This window comes from Aythya fuligula, chromosome 18, assembly GCF_009819795.1.
Source record: "Aythya fuligula isolate bAytFul2 chromosome 18, bAytFul2.pri, whole genome shotgun sequence".
Taxonomy (NCBI): Eukaryota; Metazoa; Chordata; class Aves; order Anseriformes; family Anatidae; genus Aythya; species Aythya fuligula.
The window spans coordinates 9,795,113-9,822,832 of NC_045576.1; the positions used below are offsets into that span (position 1 = coordinate 9,795,113).

The following is a 27,720-nucleotide window of genomic DNA, read 5'->3' on the forward strand; positions in this document are numbered from 1 at the left end:
AGGTTTAATTTTCTTTCTTCCCAGCCCTGCATCTGGAAGTGATGTTGGTTTTAATTCTTCTCTTTTAAGAGAGAAATCATAAATCCTGTCCTTTGTGCTTAAGACCTAGAAGCTTGAGTGTTCAGCATTTTTTGTTTGTTTTAGAGAAGCATGATTTTTGGCCTGAGATCACACTTTTTGGTAGTTACATAGCAAGTAATTGTGTTTATCATCTGTAATTGTCATCAACGATGATAGAATACAAACAAGAAGACAAAATGCTAATGTTAATTATAATCTAATGAAACTATAAAAGTTAAACTGGAGCAGCATTTATCTTGAAGAAGATGGTGGTGTGAAGTACAATGGTAATACAATAAGTTTAAAAAAAACCAAAAACAAAACAACTGCTTTATAAAGTCACAGACTTTTTTAGTTAGACAATTATATGGTTGTTATAGACGATAGAGGTGTAACCTGCACTTGTCAGGTGTTCTGTTGGTATACTGTGATAATAGAATATATAAATGCTAGTTTTATGTGCCAGTTATTATTTGATAATATTTTTGTGGTGCAGCTTCACAATGCTGTAGCTGAAATGGAAAAGGAGAAATTTAATATGCAGAAGAAGCACACAGAAGATATGCAGGAACTACTTGAGGACACCAATGCTCGTCTTAGCAAAATGGAGGAAGATTACCTGGAGCAAATAAAGTCAACAGTAAGTTTTTTGTTAGTATGTGACAATAGGAAGTGTATCTTTTTAAGCAATTGAATTTTGTGTATCTGTGCAGAAGTGTACATAAATACTGTTGGGCCAAGAAATGCAGTGATCTTGTCTTGGGAAAGGACAGTGTCTGGGCAGCTAGTTCAATGAAAGATTTTTGCCACTGAAATGAACATTGAAGTGCAGCCCTTCAACGAGTTTTACACAGATAAGTATTTGTATTGAAGGACTGCTTCTAGCATTTCTTGCTGTTTTTGAGTCAAATTAGAAAAATTTCCATCTTTGTAGATTTGTAAACTATATAAAAAAGATTTATGTAGCATCTACAGATGCATGCAATTTCTTACTTACAAATCTCCTCTTCAAATGACTATGTCCATGCTCAGCATGCTTCAGAGGCTCTTTTAGGCTAGCTTTAGCCTGTTTACATTGATTTAATAGTAATTAATGACTGGAGGGGCACTAGGTCTGTTTCTGATTGACATCTTCCAATTTAGCTGTATCCAAAAGGAATCCAGTTCTTTTGGTTTGAGACTTCTGCAGTGTGAACTAAAGCACTGTAGATAGCAAGTGCAGGAGTTTTACTTCCAAAGCTTGCTTTTGGTCTAGTGAGGAAGAACCTGGTGTTGATACGTGGATTTAGCTAAGGCCTCTGTCCCTGTACTTCATTTTCTGTTTCTTCTGGGCTTCATCTCACTGAAACAGGGTTGGTTGAAGCTCCTGTTTATTTTTGCAAAAGTGTAATTTTCTTTCAATTGGAAATTTGTAAGCTGTCTATAAAACTCTGAGAGCACTGTAATAGTCTAGAGATGCTATTTAATCATGTGCCTCAATCTTTTTGATCTTTGTTTAGCTTTAAAAAATACATTGTAATCATAATCGGTGTCATAGATAAATGTCTCTTGGTGGTGATGATAAGATAGGTGGGAAGATTTAATCATCAACCTCAACTTTATTTTCTAAGGAAGTGTAATCCTATACCAGACCTTTTAAGTGGGTCTTGTGCAGGCATACAAGATTTGTAATTATGTAAATTATACAACAATTTGTAGTAAGGCATCATCAGCCTAAACCATATTGTTCAATTACTTTGTGAATACTTTTCTGCCCTCGTTCTTTTTCTTCTGACATGGAGCATAGATTTGAAATCTTTCCAAGGAATATCTATCTATTTTTGAAAGTGCAAATTTTGAATTCTATTTATCTCTCTGAGAACTTTTATAGTGTTTCTCTAACTTATGCTTACCTGAAGTCCTAGCATTACTTTTATTCCCAATTTTTGGCATGTGTTCAAGTGATGTTCTCGTATGCAAAAACTCACTTGTGACAACCATCAGTTTGACAAATAGAAACAAATTCTTCCCCAATTGCAGAATTATGCAGAAAAATCAAGTGAAGGTGTTTGTGTTGCAAAAAAGGAGAAAATCTGAGGAACTGAGTATGACAGATATGAAATAATTCAATATGTAAAGAGTGTAAAAAGCAAGAAATTAACAAGTATCCTTAAGAAAGCATCATTTTTTTTATCAGTATGATGTATGAAGAAAATTGAATGAGTGAAAAGACAATGTCAAATAAAGTTATTCCTTTATTAATGAATGTTGAAGTTAAAAATTAACATTCAGATCATGTCATAGGTAACAGTAAATACAAAGAAAAATGGACACAGTCTGTCAGCAAGATTGAATTTAAGAACCATCAAAACTAGACAGATCTTGTTGAGCAGCTTCTGATTTAATAATTAAACAAGGTTCAGTTCAAGGCAGGGCTTAAGATGAAAGACTAGACTGTCACTGGAAATTAGTTTTCTTTTTTTTCTTTCTCTTTCTTTCTTGGTTGTGTTGTGTTTTTTCTGTATTTCAGAGTTTTCTTGTTCAGAGTTTCACATTGTCAAGAATGCCATTGCTGTTAGCAAGTGAAATTGGCTGAACAATTTAATACTATAGAACTCATAAGCAGGATTTTGGGCATTGAACTATTCCTGAGGGGTGGGATCGCAGGGAGGAACCATGATATTTGGCAAAATGATACGTACGTGACTGTTTAGAAACAAAACAACAACAACAACAAAACATGCTATGCAGCTGACTTTGATGGAAAAATTTGCTGTGTTATGTTTATAAAATAGCTTAAGTGACTGGCCAAAGTTTGGGTAACCATTCCAACTGTATGAGGTTCTTGCTTTATGGGCTCATTTAAAATTATATGGCAGTTGGGGCATTCACTTGACAGGACAGATGTTTGAGGTTTTTCTTTTACTTGACAGACGGTGAGAATACTTTTCCACTTCCCTCATGTTCAGACCTTTGTTAATATAAAAATAACAATGATATGTACATCCTGGAAGGACAGCTGTGTCTTATTTTTTGACTCTAACCTCCTGAGGAATACTTCAGTCATTTCCGTGCATATTAACATAAATTTAGGGAAGAGTGGGAAACAGTAGTCTCGTGCTACCTGCCTCTCCTATTTCTGCTCATTTTCAAGATTGTTTATATTAGGAATAAAATAGTTTTTTTGTTTTGTTTTGTTTTGTTTTGGGGGGGGAATATTTATAAGATATTGGAAGAAAATCACTGTAACTAAAAATATGATATGGAGAAGTGGATTAGGGAAATGTGTATCAGCAGAGCCTTGAGGAATGTGGTCTCAGTCCTGATATGTATTTGCTATATTCCTGCACATGCTTTCCTTTCCAGTGTGCCTCCCCTTTTCCAGTAATAAAATGGAGATGATGTACATACCTTATGAGATTGGTGATTTTTTTTTAGTTAATATTTGATAGTTGATTTGAAACACAACTAAACAGCATTTTCACTGTTAATGTAGCATTAGTATTATAATCATTCTCTTGTATTCTGTGTCCATACCATATATTGCTGTATCTTATGGTTTACATCCTTGGATGTGGTTTTCCCAAAGTGTACACTTAAAACAGTTGTTTAAAATCTATAATTTAACAACCTAACTGCATTGCTCTGCATTTTAGTTTAGAAATTTGATATGCTTACAGACAAAAATATGTACGATGATGGTAAAAGTACTTGATAGAATATTTTGGCATGAGAAACCTACAGATTTAACTGGATGCTGTGCAGCCTACTATGTTTCCTGGCAGACTTCTGTAGCTGCACCTCACTCTAACAATCAGTAAAATCTAATATATTTTTTTTTATATACCTTACTGTCATGATTGACAGCTTTGCCATTGTAACTCTTGTGTTTCTGGACCACCAAAGAACCTTGCTGCTCTAGACTACTGGATAACAACAGGGGTATACACTAATTTATTGTGGTGTTTGTTAACAATGATTTATTTCTTTAGAACCAGACGGTCAAAAGTCTCGAGGCTCGTGTGCAGCAGTTGACTGTTGAGGCTGAAAATAGTAATTTGCAGCGTCAAAGATTATCTCAAGAAAAGACTGAAGCAGAACAACGTTACCAGGTGGTATGCTCTGAACTTCAGGAAGTGAAAGCAAGGTAATTAAATAGAGGTTACTGTTTTTAACATTGCTTTTGGAAATTCCATGTTCTTCAAACATTAATTGTTTTCACTCAAGAACTCAGTAAATGGTAATTTGGTTTAGAGAATTTTCATAAAAATGTATTAATTGATGCAAAACTCATTTTGGAACTGACTCAAATGACCATTATAAGTAAATTGTCTTTCCATTATTTATAAGTATTTAATTCTGTTACAACGAACATGTGATATGGTCAGATTTGTAAACTCTGTAAAATAGAAGGTGAGCAGGTAAAATGCCAAAATATGAAAGCAATTTCCATATTTTGTTTGCTTACTACTTACAGGCACAGCTCACTTCAGAAAGACAAGGACCGTATTGTACAGGAATATGAGGAGAACATTCAGCAACTACAAAGTAAATATGATGTTGATATAAATTTTATAAAACAGGAGCATGCTCTCTCAGCAGCTAAGGTATGCTTCCATCTATAACAGGAATTAAAATGTTTATTTTAGAAGTGGTCTCCTCAATATAAATATAATGCATATGAATAAATCCCAGAAAATGTTCAGTTGCATAAGTTATTCATGTGCATAAGTTTAAAAATAAAAATGCGAAAAAACTAACATAATTTTTCATTCCCAAATTTGACTGAAAAAAGTATCTAAAGCTAACTAGTAATTTTGGTGGGTGGGTGTCTATGTGCATATACAGGTGGTACTTTTATAGGGGCTGATGTAAAGTATTTGGAGTTACAAACTCATTTTTTTCCTACGTTAATGATTTTCCAATTTTTAGTCACCTTTGAGAAGTGAATATAAAAAGGCAAAACGTGCATCTTATAGAGCTAATAACACAAAGATGCTTTCTGTTAAATCTTCACAGGCATCTGATATGATTGAAGAGTTGCAGCATGGTGTGTGTGTATTAAAACAACAGTTACAAGATTCAGAACATCAAAGACAGCAACAGCTGAGGGTGAGCCCTGAGCTTTTCACTCAGGAATGACCAGTTCTTTGTACTTCTCTCAGAGATCTGAAATTTTAGATAGCCATAGTAAAATACACTTAAATACATGAGGATGCATATTGTATATTATTCCTAGAAATATATAGGGTGTGTCACCTTATGCTTTAAGGTTGATTAAAAAGTAGTAGTAGACTGGATCATTTTATGGGAACTTTTTACAGGAACTTTTTGACTATTTGTCTTAATTCATATGTTTTAATGTGATTTAACACTATAAACCTGTATTAAAGAGAAACATCAAAATTACAAATACATTTTTCTAATCAGCATACGTTTTTAAGATTCAATTTTTTTTCTGCTTTTTAACAATTCAGTTCAATTTTCATTATCTCAGGATAATGAGTTCCACGTCTGTATAACATATCAAGCCTGTTCATGTTTTGGCATCTACTTTTCCTCTGATGTCTTTCATTTCAGAGTTGATGTAGTACGGAATAGCATTTTAATAGCTCAGGAAAGCAAGTTGGTTTTTCTCTTCCGAAGCTCGAACCATGACTTTAGAGATGGTTTTGTGGGGTATTTTTTGCTGTTGGTTGGATTTTTTTTGTCAAAGATTTTTCTCTGAGTAAAACCTAAGAGTGTTGCTCACATCTTGGATTTATGAACAAGGAACAAAGTCCTGTAACTTTACATCTTTTTAGATGCCCTTTATAAGCTAATGAAGCACTAAATAAAGCGGTGTGTTTTCCATAATTGAAAATAACAGCTAAATGTCAATTTGAAAGTATTTAGTGATGATGTTATAAAGTACAAATATGGATGTGACTGATAATGACTGCTTTAAAATAAAAGATGCGATTTGTCTATTCAGAAATACCTCTTCATTTGCAGGATCAAGACTACAAACTTCAACAGGACAAACTTCACTTGGAGCGTGTATATGAAAAGCAGGTAATATTTTCAGGAAAATATACTGTCTTATGCACATTTTTAAGGCTGCTGTATGCAACAGGTAAAGGTTTAAACTCCAAAGTCATCCCCCAACATATTTTATTTTTATTTTTGTAGAACAAGGACATGCAAAAAATGAAAACCCAGTCTGAAAAATAATCTTATCTCAAATGGGGGTAAAGGTGTAAAATATTTCACACAAGTACAGCACCAGTGTTTTGAATTGGGAATGCATTCTCTTTAACTCCCTCTGAGAGGAATTCACTCCAGCTAAGAGGGTGCAGTGCTTTCTGTGCTCTGTATTTCAGTGCACTGTATTTCTTTCATTATTTTGAGGCCGCCTTAGCTATTGTTTAAACGAAGAACTGGTAGTGACAGATTCTGGAGATGGGTTGCTTGTTTGTTGTTTCTCAGTGTGAGAAGCAGGAAGCCTTAACCAAAATTAGCAGGTGGCAGTTTCAAAACGAACTTTTTCAATCAATCGCTACAGAATTTGTGGAGGTCTTTTATATAGGGTACTGTGCAGTCCAAGCATTTCATGAGTTAGAAAAATAATTAGACAAATTGGAGGAAGATTTAAGTGCAGCCATTTAATTGCTGATATATCACCTCAAGTTATGCAGGCTGGGAGAGCATTACCAAAGTACTGCTGTATGCCTGTCCTATTTGTAAGGTCTTCTTTTGTTGGTATCTGATGCTAACTGCTGTTAGAGGAAAAAACAATGAACTAAGTTGAACTTTGCCTGACCTGTTGTCACTCTTCACATGTTCTTCTGTACTTTTTTCCCAACGTATCTTTATTCTGTATGGCTACGTGGTTTGAATGTGGCTTCTATATATTGTCAATATGCATTGTTTTTCCATGAGAAACTTAAATTAGAAAGTGTAGTTCTCAAAAACACTTCATCCTAAGCACTTTGCGAATGCTATCTACTCTTTCAGACTTTAAACATCAATACGTTTCAAGTTAAACTTCATTTTTAGTGACGTTATGTATTCAACTCATGCAGCGTTTAGTAAAAGAGTGTGTTAGACGACTGTTTACTGGAAAGGATGTGTTATTCAACCATCATTTCAAAATGTGGCAAATATGTAACATAAAATAATGAATTGTGATCATAGCGACCTGTCGCTTAGTAACAGCATTTGCTACATGAACTGTAGTGAGATTTTTGGTTTGAGTTAGTGCCTCCTGCTGACTTGAATTAAATTATTTTTTGTTCCAAGATATGTTTTGCTGTAATCCTAGCCTTCGTTTGTCTTTTTAGACCAAGTCGTGGTTTTTATGAATGTTGGCCTCAAGAAAGGCCTAGGATTGAAATAATATTTCTGATCGAAATAGAAGTATTTTAGCATGATTTGGATAACTTCTGGCTACTGAAGTACAGTGGATGTTGGTTTATTGCAATAAATCACTTCCTTCCAGATCAGATCCATACAGATCAGATGTGTCTGATGATGTTCAAAGGTACCAACTCCAAATGCCCCTGAATGGCTCGCATCTGCACTGTTAAGCTTGGTGCAAGATAAAGTTAACATATATGTTCATGTTTCTTATAGTAGCCATTTGATAGTAGCAACACATCTAGTTGGAATCATTTTCTTACAGTGTTGACAGGTTGCAAACTTTAATTTCTCTGATATTTCAAGATGTCATTTCAAGTTCAGGTTAAAAATAGGTGTTGCCATTCTTGCAGAACTACATTATTCGATTTATATTATAGATAAGATAAAGCTTACTGTAGTTGGGATACTGTGCATCAGTAAACAAGAAAGACGCTCTTTTTAATAAATAATTTTATATCAGTTTGCATACTCAGAAATTCTAATGCAACAGTATGCTTTGGAAATTTAAAAAAAAAAAAAAATCAAGAAAGGATGAGGAGAAGAAATACACATGAACAGTCTGTTGATACAAATCCATAAAATTATATAGATTGGCCCATAAAATACTAAAACCAAGCTTGCCTTCAAGTAGGGGAATCATGAAGTCCATGATGCAATCTGTTCACTTAAGTACCTACACATTATCTAATAATCTTTATTGGTCTACAGTGGCTATTGCCTGCTAGGATATTTAAACATCAAACAAATAATAGGTAGTAACCCTAAATGTCACTGTTTGATTAAATGCGCTTATCTGCTGAATCAGGAACCAGTTAGGCTAAATGGTTTTACAAGCAAAGGAAACACCTGCTTTTTATAAACAATCCACTGCTTGTTTTGCAAACATTCAGCTCAGCATAAGAAGGGTGACAGATTATTACTGAGAACTATCCTTGAGCCAGCTGTTACATATATATATATAACTTTGTCAGGATTGGTAAAACATTCTTTACTCTCTGATGCACAGCCTGCCAATACCTAGGCTTTTTGAAACAGGCTAACACTTCAGGTTTCCACACAGTAAACACATACATAGAGCTGTTTACAGTAGCAAAATGAGATTTGCTTTTTCATCGGAGGTCTGAACCTTGTGCTCTGTCTGGTTATAGTTTTTGTACAAACGTTCAGGATCACACAAAATAACTCTCATACCTCTCTGTTAATACTAGTCACTTTATGTAATTTTAGAAATATATTGACAGTTATCTACATGTATATCAGTACAAAAGAAATATGTAAAATAAAGTTTAAAATTTAAAATAACATTTTATCAGGCTTTGCTTTACCTAAAATATTATATTTTTTCCTTCAAATGGTAGATTCATGGTATCCGGAATGATCTTGATAAAGAAAGGGGGGATGCTCAAAAAAAAATTCACAAGCTGCAAGAGACTTTGAAGTAAGTGAATATGGAATAATTGTTGAAACACTTGTAAATTTTTAGTCACATTTATTAGATAGACATAATAGGCAAAGAATCCAAACCAAAGATTGTTTTGGACTATTTTGGAAGGAATACATTTGAAAATGTGTTTATTGCATTAGGCTCTAATGTAGTGGTCTCTTTTTGTTGTATTCTGTGCAATCTCCTGTTCAGTACTTAAGGCACGTATTTATGATTTAGGAGAAGCCACGAGAGAGGCAAGTCTGTTAAGAAAAACTTCAATATTGATTTTAATCTTGGAAATTATATTTGAACTTGGTTTAGTAAATGTAATTTATGGATATTTGAATCACAACTTTAATATGTTTTTTCTATTCTTTGATACCTCACATTTTGGTGTCAGTTGTTGTTTTACAAATGTAGCCAGGATTCAGAGAGATGGTCTACTGCAAACAGAAGACACTTTTCAGGACTGAACTTGTACTGAACAGCTTTTTTGCTGACCATTGTACATCACAGAACTAATCAGGATAGAAAAAGTTTGATATTTTCTGAGCAGAGGCGTGGTCTACATACAGCAGATGCACACATGACAAGATTCTCTTGTTATTCCTTGTTCTTCCTTTTTTGATTAAGTAAAATATTTCCATATGCTTATCCATTTTGAATTAGAAGTTATGGAAATTATTTCTAAGAAAAACAGGTTATTCTGAGACAAAACAATTTGTGTGTGAAAACTACATAGTTAAATATTATATCTCTATGTAAGCTGATAGAGGCATTGTGAAGATACTTTTATTCAATACAGGTCACTGGGCTGCAGTTTGTTTTCCTTTATTTCTGTAATCTCATAAGTACTTATCAACAAAGGCTATTTTAAGTCCCTACAGACATTAATAAAAACTTCAGCACTTAATCTTCAAATTCTTCACACTATTTGTCTTTTTATAAGTTGAGAGATTTTATTGTTTATTAACTAAACATGTCTTTAATATTGAAACATCAGACTCATTGATAACGTAGTTGCATTAATTATCTTCCATGGCTTACAAATAACGTGTCATTTTGAAGTTAAGTATGTGTATGTTTAATACAATAAGTCTGAATTTTCAGGCCACTGGCTGCTCAAAACTTATTCCCTGTGTGGGTACTCCTGTTGCAGAGTAAACATGGTAGTGCTTCCCTTCAGGCAAGTTAAGTGGGTTAGTGGGTTGGAGATTCTGAACCTAATTTTTAGTTAACAGCACTGTGTTGAGAAGCTCTTGTAGATACCTGAGGAGGTCGTAATGTATTTCAGATATTCCTTAACTGTAATTAGCTTAGGTTTAATGTTTGGGTTACAGTAAGGATGTGAAAGGCTGAAGTTTCAAGAACCCAGTTTTCTGGTGATATTTCAGGGCTCACCAAGTTCAGAGCATGTTGGCGGAGGCCAGTCCTAACCTTTTGCTTTTATTAATGAGTTCTTGGCCTGAACCTGAGGATGGGTCAGCCTTTGGGTAAGCATTTTAATTTTGGAGATAGTTTACTCTTCAGTAGTGGATCTGTATTACTGTCATTTTGGTTGTCTTCCAGAAGTGATTTAGGGTTAATTTTAAGGTTACTAATGGAATTAGTAATGCTATTAAGTAATTATATTTTTCTTTAATGGAATAGAAATTAAAATGAGCTTTGTTTTTGTCTGGATGGAGTCAGATGTTGGAAGAATCATCAGGGCTGATCTGGGCTCCTAGAGATTAAAAACATTTTACTGGCTGGTATAGTGCCATAGTATAAGCCCAACAGATATTCTTCTAACCAGTTCTTTCAGATTTCGACTCTGGTAGAAAACCTCTGCTTTGTTAGTTCCTGTGAAGGCTATGCAGAGGCTGCTTTCCTGTTGAAACCAAATCACTAAAACTAGTTGACAAGAAGGTATTTTTGGCATGAGAAGTAGTAATATTCCTGATGGTCATCAGGAATATTCCTGATGGTCTGGTCATCTCCTTTCATTTTCTCTTCAAATAAAGGCTACAGAACATGCTAATTGGAGATGCAAATGGCTTATTATATGTTGTAGAAGATTCACTACTTTATCAGTAATATCAGTGCACGTGAATGTTATGAAGAGACTCACTGTGAGTCTGGTACAGAAGAACTTGCTAATCCTGCAAGGCTGACTTTCCAGAAAACAAACCTTTAGTTTAGTGCCAGCATATGCCCCATCCCTAGAAGCGTTCAGGTTGGATGGGACTTGGGGCAACCTGACCTTTGGATGGTGTCCCTGCCCATGGCAGGGGGTTGGAATGAGATGATATTTATGGGCCCTTCCAGTCCAAACCATTCTGTGATTCTATATTTGAACAACGTAAAGATATTGTATGTATGCATTTATATATAATGTGTGTGTAAGTAATATAGTAAGCAGTAATAATTTTATCAGAAAAATGGTTGTGTTCTTTAAGGTTTCTTTACATTGCTGCAAAATTAGTTGATTTAAAAATCTCTTGCTATTAAAATGATTTCAAAGATCTAATGTTTTATGTGAAAATGCTTTGTTTTCCTGAATTTCTTAGACTATTTGCAGAATCTAATTAAGTAATTACAGGCTAAAGCAGACACAGTAAATCTTTGGAAAACAGCCTTGTCTTCCTTGAGGTGGGTGAAAATATAGTTCACTGTCTTCAATAGAAATGATGCCTTGTGGAATTGCAACTCAGAATCCAGTAGGTAGATCAGTGATACCTCATGAACTACTTTGATCTGAATGCACTTTGATTCTGAAATGGCCACAGGATTATATCTTGAGTAGCTAGTCAGCTGCAAACAAAGAAAGGGAAGTGGTAAGCATTTTAGTGATTTTATTATTATTACTTTTATTTTTTCAGTGGTGTGACAGCAAAGAGTTATTTTGCAGTTTCATGCACATCCAAATGGATGCACAATGAAAGTGATTTGAGGCGTTTTGTGAAAGAGTAAAATCCGTATTTCTACAGGTATCATTCACTTTGAAAAAATAAGGCTGCCAGAGTTTTAATACTGAAGGAGTTTACACAGTTTATGGAAGGTGTTATTTTTTTGTGATGTTCATGGCAGAAATCTTTGTCAAAAACAAATCTTTTGCAAAAGAATTGCTCTAATACTCATGATTATTGGTGGTGACTTTTAGATAGAAATTTTATATTTAGTTTAGCAATGCACATCACAGGCATTGCCTCGTAGCAAAAGTGACTCTAAGAAGTGCTCCAAGGATTTTCTTACTTTTTCGAGAAAAGCATTTAAACTGTATATTTATAACAACAACGTAGAAAGCTTCTGTGTAATTACTCAGTGGGAAAGGTTGTTCCTCTAATCCCTTTAGTTTGGTTGCATAAAATATGACATGAGAGTGGGGTACAAATAGGCTAAATCTCTGTGGTTCTTATCTTTTATTTTAAGTAGAGGAATAAGAATTAAAGAGGTATAGTTATATTACAATTTCTCACACTCCATATTGAGTTGAATACAACAGAATCTATATTCACTTTTTGCTAAAGAAATTACACGGAAGAGAAAGAAAAGATTTTGCTGACACACAACATTTACCCAGGGTAGATTTTAAAATGATCTATAGTGTCTTGTCTGTGAAATCTGGACACCAATTTATTAAAAATATTTGTTTTCCCTCTGCTGATATTAAAATATCTGATTACTTCATAATTTCAATTTCCCGTTTAACTAAAGAATTCAAATGTTGAAGCTCAGAGACCTATGGCAATTTAGGAAAATGGAAATAGGCACAGCCTTGAAGTGATTTCAAAATGAGACTAGGACATATATGTTAAAGGCTGTCACTCTGTCTCTTTGACCATTTTTACTCTTTCTATTTCAGTGATCATCTCTGGAGCACTTAGCTGATCTGCACTTGAGTAATGTTCCCAACAGTAGTATTGCAGGTGGAGGACCTTTTCCTAAAAACCTAACAAATGGCTTTTTTTTTTTTTAATTTTTTTTCTTAATGTGAGTTGTGTGAATACAGCATTTGTTTAGATGCCTCAGTGTTAATATCTTCAGTTCCCCCATTCTGGAGTCCATAATACCTCTATGACTCTGTGGGTTGTATTAAGTCTGTCTGTCTCAAAATGGGACTTTTTAGAATAAATTATAAACATATATAAGAGATTAAGTCCTCACATCTGTCACCTGCATGAAAATGCAGACCTTCCTGCTGCTGGTTTCTCAGGATAACGTTGTGATGATTCTCACATACTGGAAATAATTATAGGATCTAATTTAGTGCTTCTTGGTTTGCGTCTCTCATACGTAAATTAATATTTTCATTATGCTACTGAAATATAGCTTTCCTGAGTTCTTACTCATCTATTCTGAAGTATAATTGAAGGAAACAAGTTTTATAAAGTGACGTTAGGAGAAATGAAACGTTACCTCTAGAGGTGCAGATGTTGCAATTGAAAATTGAATTGTCAAGGAATACGTCCACACTATTCACAGTTAAACGCTTCATAGCATTCTTTTTCATAATCTTTCTCATTTTTTAAAAAAACCTGCTTATGGAGCCAAGTCTCAGCACTTTGCAAGTGGTGATGATACAGAGCAAATGTTTAGCAGCTGGCTTATTGAAAGTCACTCAATAAAATTGTTTGTTTACATAAGAAACTAGCAACACCTCTTTTCTCCAGTGCTTCTCTACTCCTTTTCATCTGAACTTGTTTAAAACTCTCCTGGGGAAGAAAGAGAGGATGAACTCTCTAGAAACCAACAGAGCAGCTCTTACCTATCAGCAGATTTTTATTTTTAGAATAGGATGTTTAAGCATGCATGTACAGCTTTCAAGGTATTTTGCGATTTTGTTTTAGATGGCTGACCAAAATGTTTCAAAGACTTTTCACCTGAAAGCATGGTATGAAGATGGTTTGTGGCAGTAAAAATTCAATACATTACAGAAATAAAAGCAATTTACCTTTCTTTCCCATTTAGAGTTGTGCACATCTACACAGAAAAACTAATGTTGAATCCCTCTCCTACTTTTTCCTGCAGCTATGGCTGTGCAATGACTCATTTTTCATCGTGTAGCTCGCTTTCATACGTGAAGAGAAGGCCCAGATGTTGTTTGGCCTAAAAGGCTCTCTTTGCTTTGTTTGTAATACCAAAAAATATATCAAATTTTAGCAACAGTTTTTATGTAAGGGTCTTTTAGTCCCTTAGAATACTAATCTATTGCAAAATCCCCTTGGTCTTTATAGTACTTTCCTGAGTTGTTAAAACAGGGACAAAGTAGAAGAAATGAGGGTATGTAAATCTGAGACAAGTAGATGGTATACATAACGCTTCTACACTAACGAAAAAGGAAATGGGTGAAGGCAAGGATAAGTGAAATCCCGAAGATAGATGGCAGAAGTAGATAGAATAAATAGCAGCGAATATAAATTCTTTTATTTTTGCAGGCTACAGTTGCATAACTTTGCATTTAATATTATGTTGGTTCACAACACTTCTAAAAGGTTAAATTTGAAATTTGAACTACTACTTGAAATCAGCTGTGATTTATGGAGGATCTTGAGAATTTAATGATACCAAACCCTATGAGAACTTTATTTTTAAAAGGGTTCCTCTTCAAAATACTATTGTATGGAGTATATTGTATGGATTTCCTGTAGGGGAGGATGTGAAAAATGCCATTGCATACAAAAAAAGTACAACTGCATGATAATCATCAATACAGTGATAAATAAATGGAGTGATAACTTTAACCACAAGGTTTCATTGTGTTTTGGTTTTTTCTTTTTTGCTGCTCTAAGTTCAATCCAGATTCTGAGTAATTGCTTGTTGTTGTTAATATTTTTAGGATAATTGCCCAAGTGTAGCTGTTTTCCTGTAGTTAATTCCATTTTTCCTTGAAAATGAAGTATTTGTTTGTGGAGGAATTTGTGTAGGAATGGAAAAGCTATTACTATTTAAAGCAGGAAATAATTAAAGAAATATGAGAAGCCATTGTCTTTAATTCCAAATGTTGCAATAAAGAACATTAAGAGTTTATACTCGTGCTCATTGTTCATCATTCTCTTTTAGGAAAAATATTTCATGTTGTCTTGTTACAACAATTGCAATATGGTGAAAAAGGCTAACCTTGTGATTTAAAAGCAATGGTAACGTTAAGTGGCTGAACAGTTTGGTTATAATCTTACTCTTTAAGACAGGGTTGTGGTGGTTTTCTGTGTATGTGTTTTTTTTTTTTCCCCCCTCTAAGAATCAGTGGAAAAACAGCCAGCTGTTCTCCACTTGGTGCTCTGTTTGAGCATCTGAAACCTTTTAGAGCAAAAACAGTCAAAGTTTCCAGCATATTGTAAACATTCCTTTAGCTCTAGTGAACATGCTGACATAACCCTCACTCTAGGGGGCACAATGTAAAGTATGAACAGAGGACAAAAAAATGTGGTAGCTTTATTTAATAGTCTCACTTAAAAGCAAAGCTAAAGTGTTCTATTAACTATTTACAACCTTTCATTTTCTTTCACCAGTTTCTCTGGAGACCTACTGGCAATAATGAAATATGTATTTAAAGACAACTAGTTGTACAAAAAGAAAAGTGACTGATTTTTAATTTTTGTCTATATCCAGTATATACTGTTATGACCCTTCAGATGATTATAGAGATATTGTATGACATCTTTTTGATGATATTAACAATGAAAATGCTTCAATATAGATGTGTGAAATGAACATTATTGTCTTTTTAAGTGAACAGCTTCAGTGTGTAGTGCTATAACACTTCGGTTAACTGATATAAACTGCTGTTGGAATAATTAATGTAGTTAAGGGCTATAGAGTTTGACCTCACTAAGCGAATATATAAATACTTAACACAAATGTCAGAATCATTCCCTTATTCCAAAAAGCTTCCCTTTAACATTAGCCCATCTTTTAAATTCAGGGCAGAATATTTCAAGACTGCAGTGCCAAAAACTTTGATGGAATGAAGAGCCTTCTGTTGGCCAAAGAAAATCTTATTTTCTAGATCATTAATGATCTAGATCATTAAATTCAATTACTGATTTTTAATGAGCATAAAATGTTTCAAGCCGTCACCTCCTTAGGGTCAGTTAAAAACTATCTACCAAAATCATACAAAATATCTTTCTTCCTTTTTTTAGTTGTTGTTTGATAATCAATTGCTAGACTTGAATGGCACTTGGTAATCTTGAGGTTATTTTTTGCATACTTTGTGCGACTTTCCTCCAGGTTTATCAACAGCACAAGCAACCTTCACTGAGGAATGAAAGTTAATATTTCTGCAGGTGCATTTATTGAAAAAATGTGAAAAAATGTCCACCACACTAGTGGACATGAAGAATCAACTGATGAGGCGAATAGGTGCTCGTCATTCCTCGGTACTGAGTTACTACTGAGTCCTTTACAGCACGGATATTATTCTGAATCCTAAAATATAATAGTACAATTATTTTAGCCCTAAAAATAGATGCCTTAGACATACAAAATGACTGAACGAATACTGGATCCTTGCACTTTCTTGTACAGGTGCATGAGTGATGTGCTTACTTCTTGGACATTTGCTCATTCAGAACCAGTACTTGGTGGTGTAGCCGTGATTTGATTGTCTAAGGATAGAAGAGAAGCAAGATCAGTGGGGAAACTTTATTAAAAAAGGCTTTTTGACCCAGGTTGTTTTTATCAATTCAGACCTCTTTGAAATAATAAACTTGGCATGCTTTAAACTGAAGTAATTAGTTTGATATTTCACTTTGAATTCCATATTGGGAAAAATTGGAGACAGTCTTACTACTCTTATTTAATCCTCATTGTCTTTGACTTGCCAACTACTGTTGCCACTGTCACTCATAACATCTTGGGCTGTTCTTTGCAAGTGTTAAATGATTCTTCTTGTCTGGGGCTCTTCTCAGTGATCTCTTCCATAGTTTGTCCTTTGGATGGTGTATTTATTCACCCTCCAGCTTTCTGTGGCACAGCACTTTTTTCTGATTCCTATCTTTTCCTTCTCTGCACCTCTTCTGTGGGTGATCTCATGAATCTATTTACTATATGTGCTGCTGACTTTCTGGTCCGCCTTTTAATTACAGCCTTGTCTCCTTTAATCTAGGCAGTTATCTACACCTGTCTCTCTGATTCTCCCCTCCATGTTCTCGTGGCTGAGGTTTTGCTGTCATCTCAGCATGTAAAAGCCACAACAATTAATCTGTCCTAATCCTCCTTTCTGGATAACTGAGCCTCTGTGGCCTTTTGTATGTGATGTATCTAAATCTTGTAGACAATATCTTCAATGTTTAGCTAAGTTATAACAGTCTCCTTTCCAACCACATTTACAGCGCTTACCCAGGCTTTTAACCCACATCTCATTCATCATTTTGCAGTTGCTGTTTTATTCTGTTTGCATAGCACCTAGCACAACAGCACCCTGTCATTATTATAATGAGAAATAGTTATAATTATTATTAGCATGTTTAACCAATGTCTGGTTAACTTGAGAGCCATTAATTTTGAATGTAATGCATTATTCTTCTTATTTTACTGAAGTGTGATACTAGACACATGGAGTATTTACTCTAAATTCATTAACAGCTTTAAGTAGTGTTTTAGTTTGTTAATGTTATCTCATGATTTATTTAAAACATAAGTATATAGTTTAAAATAATAATTGCATTGTAAATATCACTCATTGTTACAGCTTACTTGAAGGAATGCAGACCAGCTTTTTGATGTTAACATCTCAAATTATGCAAACTGTAAACAATTTATAAGTGGATTCATGCTTTTTCTCATAAAGACAAGCTCATCTTATACTGGAAATCAGGGAGTAAAAGATAAAATTGTTCTCTACTTTATATTTTTGGTTTTATTTCTTTGAAATGATGAAACAAGTTAGAATGCTTTCTAACAACTTCGAAATATTAAAGTGCCCAGGGACAGGATAGGGATGATGTTTTGAAGGCAATAAATATTTCAGCTTCACATTTCAGTCTTTCTTCTTCATTCCTTTGATCTGGCTTTGGTTTAGTTATCATTCCGCTTGAATGACTTCACACTGTCTTTCTTCCTCTCCACACCAAAAAGAAGTGTTATGCACATATTCCATATGTTTGGGCGCTCTTGCTGTAGGAGAGCATTGTTATTTCTCATTGTTTGCTGGTAATCACTGCCTCCGTAGTAAGATGCATCCACCTTAGCTGTAGTTAACTTCTTAGGCCCTATCTATAATTTACACAGAAAACTGTTAGTTAATTATCACTGCCTGTTACAAATAGTGGAGGATGAGAAGTAAAACGGTGCATTTCAGAGGGTTGTTACTGCTACTGAAGCATTTTTCTGTAGCAGTAAATTAAACCAGCAACCCTTGCTTTATCCAAGTACATGGTACTTCAGGCCTTAGTGTGGTGTTTATGTAGTTGAAACAGTCTTTGTTCTAAAAACAAAATTAGAGGGGCTGTTGTGCAGAGTGTTCTTCTTAATGGTTATCCCACCAGCTGTGTAGTAGTGTCATGAATCTTGCATTTGGCTGTCAATCGATAAACTGCTGCATCAATGGGGAGGCTGGTAAGAGGACGCCTCCATGCAAGGCTCTCCGAGGTCAGGCAGCAGGATCCAGAGTTCAATTCTATATGATGTGTCTGGAAACGTGTCCAGATTCTGGATGGTACTCCTCTGTTTGTAAAGATACGAAGATGGATGTCCCAAATTTTTCTTTTGCATGGGAAGGTTGTGTATGTTTTGATGAAGGTTCCTTTTAGCTCTTAGTATGTTGTGTTTTATGTTGTCCAGGGAGTTGTCATCATCTTTAGGAACGTGTTTACATAGATTTTATAATCTAAATGGACTATACAAACGATAACTGACTTTGTTTGAACACAGGTTAGTGTAAAAAGAAAGCCCTCAAATTTTATTTTATTTTATTTTTTTTTAATTATTAGTTTTGATCACAAATTAGATGTTTCCTATCTAATTCCCAATCATTTTAATCCAAAGTAATGGGAAACAGTGAAGTACCATTCGTTTCTATCTGAAGGCATGAACACGGGGTCACACCAACCTGTGATAGTTTTGTGCAAGAGATGAAGACTGTTCCTCTTGTCATCTGAATCTAACCTCAGCACACTGCCATAGCAGGCATGATGCAATTTACAGAGCAATGTGCTCGCTATTTTCTGGAAAGCACTGTAGCTTCTAAACTGAATTTCACCATTTTAATAATCGGTGTTTCCTATTGTTTGCTATACATGCCACTGAGTTTTGGAAGCTTATTCAGTGGTAAAATGCATCCTTATCAATGAAGTTGCATGGTCGCCTTTTGTGCTCTGCTAAACTCAAAAAACAAAGGTCTGTTCAGACACAAGCAGGTTTTCACTGCTGCCAGAATATTAAATATGAAAATTAAATATGATAATACCATATGAAATATGGTATTATTTAAAATAAACACCAAGTTTCTCTTGATCTAGCAATTTTTCCTATCACCGAGACGCCTCTAAGCTATGCCCACGGTGTTTGCGTGCAGATTTGCTAATGGGATGTGAAACTGTCTACAGAGCTTGTCCATGTGTAGCTCATGGGGATGTGCCTTCTGTACATGTGTATGCTTAACATGCAGTCTAAAATATTTTTCATTTGTTGAAGATGGTGTGAATGAGGTATATGTCCTGCTCTTGTTTGGTGTTGGTCAGCTCTCCCTGTTGTGTAGGGACTGGTGAGAACCTTTTGGCCTCAAGAGCCCCGTGAGTAATATTGCTGGCTCATACTATGTTTGCTGGCACATCTTGAATTTATTTAACCCCATGTAAATCACTGGATTGTCCTGTGTTTCATTAACCTGACTCGCAATGCTGTAGCGTCTGACTGTGTTTTAGTTGTTACCTCTTGGAAGACATTTTACGAAGCAAGGAAAATATTTATGATTAAGCATGAAGAAGTATTTAAGATGTTTGTATTTTCCATTTATCAGTACACTTCAGAGTGCTGCTTTCTGAAATTGCAATTTCGGACTTCATAGTAAACTTTCACTGAGATGGTTTGTGCTGTGTAAGATTGCTAATTCCATGGACATATCCTTTATACACTGAAACAAGAGGAATTTGCTGCTTTTTAAATTGGGGCCAAAGAGTAAATTCACCCTATTTTTATATTCAAGCCAGCTCAGCTTTAGGGGATTTAAGTGATGTAATTGTATTGTATTCGGCCCCACAACTAGTCTAACTGAAAAAAAATAATCTTCAAAGTGAATATTTTAGTGCTTCATGCTAGGCACATTGCTCAGTGTCTTGGGGAAAAAAAAGTGAAGCTTTTCTTATATTTGTGAACCACAGTCCATTGTTGTGCATGTTTTCTAAGCTTCTGTTCAAATCTTAAATGCACAAAAAGTAGACAGCTAGCTCCCACATCCTTAAAAAAAAAAAAAAAAAAAAAAAAAAAAAGTTGTTTTATTCCTACTTATAATGAGATGTTACATCTATTCATGGGATTAAGTCCTTAAATGAAAGGATGGTGCATAAAACCTGATTCTGAAAAGTTTACCTTGTAATATTTCAAAATAAAAATATATTCCTGCGGAAGAAGATGCATAAATTTGGAGGCTCACTAACAGCACAAGGACTGACATCTTGTCCTTTTATGTTCAGATTTGTTGTTTCCATCTGCCTAGACCAAAGATGTTCTTCCAGTGCCTCTTGACACTTATCAGTGTTTGAATAAGCTTTGGTTTTTGGTTTTGTTTCCACCATGGAGTTGGAAGTATTTAGATGCATTTTGTGGGGAGGAAGAAGTGTTTTCCAGCGCCCATAAATTAATTAAGGATCTTTGGGAGAAGAGTTTTCCCCTCTCAGTGTTTCCTCTAAGGCAATGCTCTGCCGCTGCACCACACTGCTGCCCTGCTCCCATCTTCTCTTTCAGGATGTTGAGCTGTGTCTAGGGCTCAGAAGATTGTTCATTTGCTTATTATTTGTTTCTGTGAATTGTTGGTACATCTTATTATGGGAGAAGGGAATGACGTGCTTGCTGTACTTCAGTATCAAGCAGTTGTTAACTTGGAGCTGCTGAACACAGAACTTTGTCTCTAGTACTTGCATTTCAGGGGGATAATTAAGCCAAATGCTTCTGCAGCTACAGTTGATGCATCAGTAACTCATCAAACAATTCGTATCGTGTTTAGCTTTTGAGGCATCCTTCGTGTGTATGTTCTGAGAAATGGCTGAGGATTTTTGTACTTGTGGTTATGGTATTTTGGATCCTCTGTAGTAGAAGTTTAGATCCTAAATGGCCTTTATAACAGTTGAATTTAGACCAAAAAACAGTTTTATTTTCCAGCGTTATTCTTATTTTCCCGTAAATTAATGGAGGATATGCAGAGTTCTTTCTCCCAAAGGGAGTTTAGCAAATGCAATTGTTGTGGCAGTAGAAATACAGTGTATTTGTGTAAAGCTGATGGATGCTTCTAGCAAATTTGAATAAAGTTTTTAGAAAACACACTCCTCTATGAACACACACACAAAACACCTGAACCAAAACGTGATGTATGTTTTTTTGGTCTAGTTTATGCTGGGTAAAAAAAAAAAAAAGTGATTTTCCTTTTTCTTAATGAAAATATCAGTCTCCTTATGTCTGAATTCTGTCATCTGTAAGCAAGGTACCAAATAATTTTTTTTCAAATGTGCATAATGAGAAAAAAAAAAAAAGTAAACAGTAAGATACTTATTCAGGACTTGTGGCATTTCTTTGATCTCTTTACTAATAGAATTACCCTGCTCTCCTGCACAGCAAATGGACACTTTGTGAAGATGTAGGATTATGTTCTTTGTCCCATTGTCAAAGTCTGGTATGAAAACCACGGAAGAGGATGTGAATACTGTAACTTAGGGATTGGCAGCTTCCTGACCTTTATAAAAGGCTTGCTCAGTGCTGTAACAGCTAGTTCAGTGCTGGCAAGGTGACAGACTAGATGAATTAGTTGGTCTTTTCCATCTCTTGTGTGTCAGATTCTTTGTTTTATATGGAAATAATTTCTGTCAAAATGGGAAATTTATCATGAGGTACTTCCTCTGCCTGTAAAATGAAAATGTCAGCCACAGGTCTGTTTGAATGTGTCTTCTGTTATAAACCCTTGGTAGAGCCAGCTTTGTCTATTGATAGCACCATGGTGTTCGCATGTGTTTTGACACAGTTGGGCAACTCTGCTGCCCTGTGAAAACAAACGCATAACAGAAAGTTAACAATGCTTTCCGATTGTCTTCTATGTGAAGAACCGCATCGATATTTCCTAAATATTTATGAGTTATCAGAATTTTCTTCTGTGATGCGTCAGTATGGTGATGTCTTTTTTAGGGGTGTGTATCTGTATGCATGTATGTACATAAAATGTTATAAGTGCATTACTATTGATAAACTGTGGTGTCTTAGGATGCCAGAACAAATTTCTATGTATGTTTTGACATTGATATGCCAAATAATATGGGCTGTTAATATGAACCATCTCTACAAAAAAATTTTAACATTTGTCATTACTTTGAAGGCTGAATAGGTATTGCAGCATTATGGATTGCTGATAGATTCAGAAGGTACCACAAGTCACACACTAACACTGTTGGCTTTTTTTTTGATATAAGCCAAGTAATGAATAATCCTGCATCTTGTCTGAGCAAAGGTGGCACTGGGATAAGTGTTTTGTGGTTTTAATAGAAGAATACAATGATGCTAAAAGCAATTCAATTAAATGTTAGTGGGACAATGCACTTCTTAGGCTGAGATTTAAAAGAAGGAGGTTGAAGACCAAGTGGTGAACCATTCACGTCAATGCAGACTTTGAAGCCAGAGGTATTGTCATAGGCTATGAACGCTATGTTTAGGCTTGTGAAATTCGACAGGAGAAAGTGAAAATAACTCTAGACTTCTATTCCCTTCTTCAAAGTATTGCTAAGGGAAGTTTGGCAGAAGCTGGGACAGGAAATTGAAATCTGAATACTATTTTAAACTGATAGGGTTAAAGGCCTTTCTTTTACACTAGCACACTTGTTCTTTTATTTGATACTTGAACTCTGAAAATTTTCTGTGACTTTCTAGGGAGAAGGAGGAGCAGCTGACTCGGGTGACAGAGGTACAGAAACTGCAGGCCCAGCAGGCAGATGCTGCCCTGGAGGAGTTTAAGCGGCAGGTGGAGCTGAACTCAGAAAAAGTCTATGCTGAAATGAAACAGCAGGTGAGGAGGTCACAATGCCAGCCTTTCTGAAACTCTGTCTCAGTAGGATAGCATATTCTGATCTTATAATGCCAGAAACATGCTTCACTTGATAGTGCTACATCAAAATCTTTCACAATGTAGTGTCTTTGCTAGCAAGTCAAAAAGGGATGTTAGCAGTTGTTTCATCTTTCTAACAAAGCCAGAATTGTCATTGTTATAAAGATTTCTGCAGTTATGATACTGATTAGGGATTTTCAGTAGTGAGAGTATAAAGTGTTAGTTTATACACCCCTGCAGAACAACGTGTATAATTTTTCCACTTAAATGTGTGTCTCTTCCTACTCTTTTTGGAACGACTCTGGGTTCTGTTAATGAGGTCTTGTAATCAGTTTGAGCCTACACGGGGCAGAGCCATTGTGCCTGCTGTCATCCATGGGCAGATAACAGTAAAACCCATTTTCTCTCCCTGAGATTTACTAGTAAGAATTTATGTATAAATTCCTCACCGAATAAGTAACAGTTTAACCATTATCTCCAGTATTTTAAAAACGCAGTATGATGAGTGAAGTAAGGAATAAGTGATAGGTAATCAAAAAGAAGGACAGGACAGAGTATTTTGTTAACTTGTTCATGTGATCAAAATCCCTATACGTATCTCAAGCTTGTAATTCTATCTAACCATATGCTCAGTTTTCTAACCTCACCCATCATAACCAAACCTTGCTATTGACAGTAGGATGCTGTAATCTAATATTGTATGAGATTTCTAAGGATGATGATGGTGTAGTACAGTGGTAAAATTTCTATCAAAAAAAAAAAAAAAGAAAAGTTTCGGTCACAAAACTTCACTCCTATTTCTTAGGAGTGTTCCAAAACCGGAAGAGTTGGCAAAAATATATAAATATATATATGTGTGTGTGTGTGTATGAATATATATGTATATGAAGATAAATCGATATATAAAGATATGAATAGTTTGATGTATGAAGGTATTAATATCACTTACCTTCTACCAAGCATCACTGGAGCTCTCAGAAATTTAATATTCTTTAATATTCTTTGGAATGAAAAGAGCTCTCTTACGGGGGAGAATTATTTTAATAGTACAAAAATCAAAAATAAATTTAAAACAGTGACAGATATGTGATAGAAAAAGCATGAGGTGATTAAAACTGAGATTTTTTTCCCCCTTACAAATCACTAACTTCTCGTGGGTTTCACAATTACTATGAATTTAGAAGTTTGTGAGAAGAAAACCTACTGTGCTTGAAATTTTCTTAGAAGAATAAAATATGTCATCATGTAGTTATAATTTAACAAATTTTTCCTTTGTCGTTCTTGTGAAGTTTTGATTTTGCCAAAATCCTTGATCAAAGTGCGAAAGGAAGCAAGGCATTGTATTGCTGATTATTTTTTAAGACCTGTGCAGACAGCAAATAATAGTTTGGAAATAAAAAAAACGAGCAAAACACATAAAAGCAGTGGTTTTTTTTTTTTTTTTTTTTTTTGCAAACTAGATCTCTGAGGGCAACAGAACAAATCCTACAATTTTAAGGTCAGTTTCTGTCATTTACTGTGCCATGAGGCTCTCCTCCAACTCGAAGACGGCTTGACTTTATTTTTGGAGCAGAAATCAAATATTTAGTCTAATTCTAGAAAGATTGATAATGGTTTCATTAACCTGAGGGAGGGGGGTTGTAAACTTTGGAAACTTACAAAGTCAACTGTCACTTAAAAATTACTGTAAATTACTATACAATTGAGCAATACTGTTTTACAGGAACCAAGGTTCAAGGAAATATATCAGAGAAGCAGTACTGAAACTGTCTTTGTAGCTTTGTCCTTTCTCATTCTTCTGCATCCTCACATACTCTTTAGATAAATCGCCTGTTAGATTACAACAGAGTGAAGAATTCTTTTGTAGCTAGGTGGAATGTATTGCAAATCAAAATCTGTAGTAGCTATAGCAACACTGTACTCTTAACCACATCAGAAATCTTGGGCTTCCAGAACCATTTTTGTGTAAGCGTGTGTGGTAAAGTTGCTTACAGAGATAAGTAGAATGAGGTCTGGCATCTTCAGTTCTTGTAATCAATATTTGATTCATTCATTTGGCTCTGTGATTTATTTTTTTTTGCCATCTGCTCCCTATTTTGTCAAGCTCATGATTATTAAGAATCACCTGATGCCCCTTGATGGGCGAGTGATATATTTTTAACTGCAAGATCTGCATTTTTGCTAATACTAGCTAGCGAAGAGACACAATACGTGGACTATGCCATCATACTTCAGCTCTAGTGTTTCTTGGGTTTGGTGAATAATGATCAGGAGCTTTCCTTGCACTTGCAGAAAACATGATTTATTTTTTTCCCTAATGATTAAAGCACAAAAACCCTGTAGAGTTAAAGCATCTCTGCATAGAGTTTTACTATTTCATTTTTTTTAAGAACGTTTTAATTCTTAGAAAGTAGTCCTTTAATAAAATATCATGGTCTTGTATTTTTCTGTTTTTATTGAGATGAGTAAAATATGGCTATGGAGATACAACTCAAGTAAGTTTGGAGGTGGAAGAAAAAAATCATAAAATATTTAATACTTGTAATAAATAAAATAACAAATAATGTAATATTCATAATGTATTTATGCAGAAGCAGCTTTTCTTAATAGCAGATAATACCATTGAGGTTCAAGGACTACTGAAAAGATGATTTCATCTGTCTTATTTTGTTTTTATTTTATTTTATCTGGACAACAATTCCTAGTCCTACATCTTCCTCTCTTGTTGCAGTATTTTCCAATAAAATGCTTCTCCCATTCCGAGTACTGCCTTTTCTGTTCTTTATCTGGCTTAGAAGTGATGTCCAGACCGATTGGCAAAGACATCTATTGAAGACAGAGCACTCCCTTAGGCCAAACAGGATTTTGGCTTGTGGTTCAGGAATTCATGCGTTTCTTCTTTTGGTACAGCAGATGGACGAGTGGCTGCGCTGGTCCTCCTGACAGCTTACACCCCTTTTCCCTTCTTTCTTTTTAAGGGGGACAGTTCATTCGCTGCCTGTGTTGGGACCTAGATCTAAAATAGTCAATGAGCATTCACTGTAGCATAGCACTGTATACATATTCCCCTGGAAACATGCCTGATGTACAGCTAACAGTTGTGCTTTTGATACAAAAGTCTTTGTTAATTGGGTTATGAAATTGCTTCCTTGATGCTGTGTGCTGGAATCTGTGAGACTCATTATTCATAGGTGATGACTATCTTCAGGGAACTTTACTTGCAGCCAAATAATTCTCTTTTAAGTTATTTTTACTTAAATTTGAAGTGATTTAATGTAAACTTTAAATGTGTAGTTTGTGCACCGATTTGTGCATTACTTGCCTTGAATTTCCACAGGCAATGTGTTTTTAAAATAAATATTTTTGAGTCTTAAATATGTCTATAAACATATTCAGTTAATTTGAATGGGATGTTTACCACTGTCAAGTGAAAAATTAAGCCAATATTTTGTAATCAGGGAGCGACATCATATAGGTGATGACTGTATCTGTAAGTTACTAATAGTGCTATATTCACTGAATATTCATTTTCACAGCATACAAATAATACGATTATTATTCTCAGCAAGTTCTATTCAGGTCTTTGATGGTTTGCAAACAACATGAAAAAATGTCAGAATGTTTCAAGCTATGCCTTTAAAAAAAAAATTAAATATTCTCTTTCTTTTACCATGTAGATGGAAAAGGTTGAAGCAGATCTAAGCAGATCAAAATCGCTCCGGGAAAAGCAATCCGAAGAATTCTCCTGGCAATTGGAAGAGCTCAAGCAAAGATATGAGCAACAGGTCAGTAAGCGTGAACCTCCAGGTGCAGGGGAGGAGGGACAGATGTAGGTCAGCTCCTGTGGCTAAATCCTGATCTCGCTGTGTGTTGCTGTTCTTCCTATTGACATTCTATAGATATGCAGAATTGACAGGCTGGGGGATGGAGGAGAGAGAGTCCAAATAGAAAATATTTTTGTTTCCCCTTTGCTATCCTTTGTACATCTGCCTCTTGCAAATAGTTTCCCAGGCTTACAGGTGGCAACACCTATTTTCATAATGACCAGATGAAATTATTTAATGTTATCTCTTTTTCTTTTTGCCAAGGATCAATGCTTTATTCTTTTTATCATTTTTTTACATGGGGAGTGTTCACATAAATGCTTGTTTTGGCCTACTGGTAGGGATTTTCTTTATTATAGTATAATTTCAGGGTTGTGAAATGTTCAGGAAATATTTGGGTGGAAACAAGAAACTTGGGTCCAGTAGTATTGTGAAGTGTAAAGGGGGGGAAAAAAAAAAAGAGAAGCAGACAAATTATTGCATGTTACAAGCTTGAGAGCTAAAACAAGTGTTCCAAGTGGTAGCTAGTCAAAGTGCTGTCTGTTTGGTAACACCTGTTAAGGGATTGAAAATTTTTATGATTACTTTAAGGCCAACCATACAGTGGTACAGCAATGATATAGTTAGTCCATAAGCTTAAAGTTATCTCTTATCTATGTTTTTGTGTGGGTGTAAGTTTACATTTCCACTAGGGAAATGTGGCTTCATTTCCTCACCAAGTTTACCTTCCGTGCTGGTGGGAGAATGATGAAATATTGCTGTCAGCTTATGGTGCAAGTCCTGCTGTGGTCCATCCAGCAGGGACT

General features: G+C 35.0%; 1 protein-coding gene across 2 annotated transcripts in view; it reads left to right on the forward strand.

Annotated features, from left to right (window-relative positions):
• Positions 1–27,720, forward strand: part of CEP112 (centrosomal protein 112) — a 161,619-nt gene that overhangs the window by 33,375 nt on the left and 100,524 nt on the right. For both annotated transcript variants that reach the window (XM_032199772.1, XM_032199773.1), the window contains exons 12-19: positions 557–700; positions 4,032–4,186; positions 4,517–4,646; positions 5,059–5,151; positions 6,034–6,093; positions 8,799–8,878; positions 22,916–23,051; positions 26,768–26,875. In XM_032199772.1, the coding sequence (XP_032055663.1) occupies positions 557–700; positions 4,032–4,186; positions 4,517–4,646; positions 5,059–5,151; positions 6,034–6,093; positions 8,799–8,878; positions 22,916–23,051; positions 26,768–26,875 (906 nt within the window). The remainder of the gene's footprint in view (positions 1–556; positions 701–4,031; positions 4,187–4,516; positions 4,647–5,058; positions 5,152–6,033; positions 6,094–8,798; positions 8,879–22,915; positions 23,052–26,767; positions 26,876–27,720) is intronic.